We start from the raw sequence: 5000 nt of genomic DNA on the forward strand, positions 1-5000 counted from the left end.
AACTTACTTCGCCATTCGGCTGACGGCAGCGCTGGACGCCACATCGCTCCAGGTCCCGCACAACCAGCTGGAACATGTCGTTTGTGATCTGCGTCGGGATCATCCTGCAGGCCGTGTTGATGGTGGGGTCCACGGTAGGGCGGTCCTCGAACACGGGAATGGAGTTGTACCCCACGGGGAGATTGAGGACCGCCATGAAGGAGCTCGCAGACCCCGTGTCGATGCATTTGATGTCTGCCGATGAGGCGGTGGGAGAGAATCATGATTTTTTTGTTTATTATTTGTGTAGTTTCGGTTTTAAGAATAGGACAGAGTAAAGGTGGGTGTTTGGTTAAAGTTAAGGAATACAAGGAGAAATAACAACCAACGGCAGGTCTGTCATACATCTAGATTTACATGTCCAGCACATTATCCATTTAGACGTGGGTATTGATAGAGAGGAGCCGAGCAAATGCAAGTGAAATCCAATCTGTCTTCCATCAGAGAAAATTCCCCAGAACTCCCCCCAACCCGCCCTTCGCAAGGCAGCAACGCCTTTCGGAGAACCCGGAGACTCACCTGTGACCTGGGTCCTGTCGGCTCCCGGCGGAGGGGACGGGGAGCTAATGGGAATGGGTATAGCAGGTGGGCCGAAGGTGGTTCCAATCAGAGCGGGCGGGGGAGTAGAGGGCGGGAGGCCGTTGGGCGGCGCCGGAGGCTGGACTGCTCCCAAGGGCGTCGAGGGCGGCCCGAAACCATCGGCTTCAGGAATGGCAGGAGGGCGGATGGAGGGCGGCCGAGGCAGGTTGCGGTGGGTCGTGTCCTCCTGAGGCTGTGGGGGAAGCTGCGTCAGGCGGGGCTTCGCTACTCGGTCCACTCTTACTGCCCATTATCATTACCTTTTTTTCTATCATTTTTATAGATATTACTTTTTTTATTATCAATATTATCATAGATATTATTATTTCTATTATCATTATTATTATAGATATTATTTTTATTATTATTATTATTATCATTATTATCATTATTATTGTTATTATTACTATTATTATTATTATTATTATTATTACTATTATTATTATTATCATTATTATTATTATTATTATCATCATCATCATCATCATCATAATCATCATCATCATTATTATTATTATTATCACAATCATTAATACCGTTATCAATTGTTATTTTCATTATCATGATCAATATCCTGTGATCACCATCACTACTGTCATCATTACCCCTATTCCATCATAGCTATTACTATTACTACTATTATTTCAGCTATGACTGTTACAACCATCACTGTTATCTACCATTACTCTTATAACTGTTACTAATACTATCACTATCACTACTATCATCACTACCCCCATTCCATTACAACTATCGCTATTACTACTACTATTACAAGTATTACTATTACAGCTATCACCATTACTTACCATCACACCTGTCACTACCATTGCCATCACCACTACTACCATTTCCATTAAACCACTACCATCACCACTACTACCACTCCATTACAACTATCACTATTACTACTAATATAAGAGCTATTGATAATTTAGCTATCACGATTACCTACCATGATACCTATCCCCACCACTACCATCACCACCGCCCCCATGACCATTACACCTATCCCCACCACTACCATCCCCACCACTACCATCCCCACCACTACCATCCCCACCACTACCATCCCCACCACTACCATCCCCACCACTAACATCCCCACCACTACCCTGCCCCTTACAGCTACGGCCCCGACCGCCGACCCACCCTGGCTATCCGGGGCGAGGGTCCGCGTGGCCGGGAGGGAAGCTTCCTCCTGCTCACTCTCGCGGGAATCCCCATCCTATTCACGGATAGGACTCCCTCCTCTCGTCCCTCTCGCTCCTCCCCTTCTTCCTCTTCTGTTCTCTCCGTCTCTCTCTCTTCTTCTCCCGGCGTTGTTCCTCCTTCGGCGTCTCCTCCTGCGTTCGTTCTCGCCTGTTCTTCTTCTTCCTTTTCTTCGGTTGTGTTGTTCCCCGGGATGCCGACTTGGGAGTCCTGGGGGGGGGGGGGGGGAGTCAGTCAGTTCTTGAGGACTGTTATTTATTCATGTATTTATTTGTTTGTTTGTTTGTCTGTTTATTCATTTGTTTATTATCCATTTATTTATTTATTTGTTTGTTTATTTATTTATTTCTTATTATTTATTAATTTATTTGTTTATTTGTCTCTTTATCATTATTTGTTTTTTCATTTATTTGGTTATTTATCTCTCTATTATTATTTACTCATTTATTTGTTTATTTTTCTATTCATTATTATTTAGTTATTCATTTATCCACCTATTTAACATTTATTTATTAATCTATTGGCTCATCTATCTATTCATTATTATTTATTTGTTTATTTATTCATCTATCATTTATTTATTCATTTTCTTGCTTGTGTGTCTATTCATCATTATTCAATTTTTCATTTTTCATCTATGCATTATTATATATTTATTCATTTATTCATCTTGTATCATTTATTTACTAATTTCTTTATTTATTTATCTATTCATCATCATTTATTTATTTGTTTATTTATCTATGAATTATCATTTATTGATTATTTATTTATCTTTATATCATCATTAATTTATTCATCTATTTGTCTGTCTGTTATCATCTATTTATTCATTCATTTATGTTTGTTTACTTACGTAATAATTTATTCACCTATTTATATATTCATTATCAACTTACACAGTTTATCTATTTTATCTATTTTCATTTATCCTCTCCGTTATGAGGGAGATTATAACGTTATACTTGTAATAAATTCACCTGCACCAAATTTGATAACAATATAACTGATGATAACTGATAATAACTTGAAATGTTATGCAAACGAGAACCAGAAAGCAATTCAGGAACGGGAGAGAGAAAGGAAGAAAGGGAAAGAGTGAAGAGGCAAAAAGGTAGAAAGAGAGAAAGAGAGAGAGAGAGAGAGAGAGAGAGAGAGAGAGAGAGAGAGAGGGGGAGAGAGAGAGAGAGAGAGAGAGAGAGAGAGAGAGAGAGAGAGAGAGAGAGAGAGAGAGAGAGAGAGAGAGAGAGAGAGAGAGAGAGAGAGGAGAGAGAGAGAGAGAGAGAGAGAGAAGGAGAGAGAGAGAGAGAGAGAGAGAGAGAGAGAGAGAGAGAGAGAGAGAGAGAGAAAGCGAGAGAAAGAGAGAGAAAGAGAGAGAGAAAGCCAGCCAACCATCCATCCAACCATCCATCCATCAATCCAACATGCCATCCATCCAACCACCCACCCACCCACCCACCCACCCATCCACCCATCCATCCATCCAGCGAACTCACGGGCACCACGAAGGTCGCATTGCGCCTCGGCCTCTCCTTCTCCGACGGGTCGACGGGGAGCCTCCTGCCGAAGCCCGTGTAGGGGTAGGCAGAGATCCTGATGGGCGAGGAGGCGTGGCCCGTCGGACACGCCCACGCGGCCAGAAGCGCCCACGCGAACGCCCACGTGATCGTCCTCATCTGTTCATGAGAAAGGAGATAATGATAGTGATTCACTATACACATTAGCATTAATTAATGATGATTTAGGTGTCATATCGGTTGGGACAGTGATACTGATATTGCCTTGATAATATAAAACAGTCACATTCAGCATTTGTGATACTGACAACTAAACCTTGACACATACCAGCAGTAGTCATGATGCTGTTAACAATTAATGTTTAATCCTAATAAATCCTATTAAAAGGTACCAGGATAGAATGAGCGCTCGTAAGGTCAAAAGGTCAAGGGATAATGCAAATGTTCCATCACGCTGACCAACCGCCCGCAGATGGAAAAGGGGGGGGGTGAGATTGGAGAGGGGGGGGCGGTCGTGAGGGCAAGTGTCAAGTGAAAGGATAATCATTATGTATTTTCCTTTTTTGTCGGGTATTGACACGAAAGTCGTGGGTCTTGGGTCTTACATTTGCCAGCTTGAGGCAGTAGTAACAGGTGCATGCGTACTGTATATGATGTGTGTGTGTGTGTGTGTGTGTGTGTGTGTGTGTGTGTGTGTGTGTGTGTGTGTGTGTGTGTGTGTGTGTGTGTGTATGTGTGTGTATGTGTGTGTGTGTGTGTGTGTGTGTGTGTGTACATATTCAACTGAATCACATGCCTATCTCATGGACAAAGAAAGGCCCCAAAGAAATATCCCGGGTGTGCCATCCTCCACCGCAGCGGGATGGCACTTTCTCAGAACAGTCATCCTCGTCTTTGGAGGCGGTGTCGGGAGGAGAGGGGTCGAATGGGGAAGGAGAGGGAGGGAGGGAGAGGGGGAGGGAGGGAGGGAGGGAAAGAGAGAGAGATAGAGAGAGAGAGAGAGAGAGAGACAGACAGAGAGAGAGACAGACAGAGACAGACAGACAGACAGACAAACAGAGAAAGGCAGACAGACAGACAGACAGAGAGCGAGAGAGAGAGACAGATAAACAAACATAGAAAGGCAGACAGACAGACAGACAGAGAAAGGCAGACAGACAGACAGAGAGCGAGAGAGACAGACAGATAAACAAACATAGAAAGGCAGATAGACAGACAGATAGAGAGAAACAGACAGACAAACAGAGAAAGGCAGACAGACAGACAGACAAGGGACAAAGGACATAAAAGGACCGTAATTCACCCCTTGTCTCCAAAATCGGGGCACGGGGGCGGCCTCACGGGGACAAGATGGGAAAGGAAATAAGGAGAAGGAGAATGTCCATTTCACTTTCTCTTCCTTTTACTTTCATTGTTATATAATGTTTCTTTCTTTTTTCAGTTGTCAAAGAGAGGCGGAAATATTTAGTATCCTATTATACTGCTATATAGAAATAAAGAAAGCTAAAAAAAAAAAAAAAAGATGAAATTGGAGTACATGTCCATCTAACCTAACGAAACACAAGAAGTATAAAAGCCAGATATGACGAAAAATATCTGACAAGTATAAGAAATATAACGAAAGACAAAGAATGAAATACGGTATAAAAGTGA

At 42.6% G+C, this 5000-nt stretch overlaps 1 protein-coding gene across 7 annotated transcripts in view; it reads right to left on the minus strand.

The window, feature by feature from the left end:
• LOC119575116 overlaps window positions 1-5000 on the minus strand; it is a 165549-nt gene that overhangs the window by 7148 nt on the left and 153401 nt on the right. For all 7 annotated transcript variants that reach the window (XM_037922544.1, XM_037922542.1, XM_037922540.1 and 4 more), the window contains 4 exons: window positions 3327-3506; window positions 1771-2040; window positions 559-811; window positions 8-234 (listed from right to left, as the gene is read on the minus strand). In XM_037922544.1, the coding sequence (XP_037778472.1) occupies window positions 8-234; window positions 559-811; window positions 1771-2040; window positions 3327-3506 (930 nt within the window). The remainder of the gene's footprint in view (window positions 1-7; window positions 235-558; window positions 812-1770; window positions 2041-3326; window positions 3507-5000) is intronic.

This window comes from Penaeus monodon, chromosome 7 (assembly GCF_015228065.2).
Source record: "Penaeus monodon isolate SGIC_2016 chromosome 7, NSTDA_Pmon_1, whole genome shotgun sequence".
NCBI classification, from domain to species: Eukaryota; Metazoa; Arthropoda; class Malacostraca; order Decapoda; family Penaeidae; genus Penaeus; species Penaeus monodon.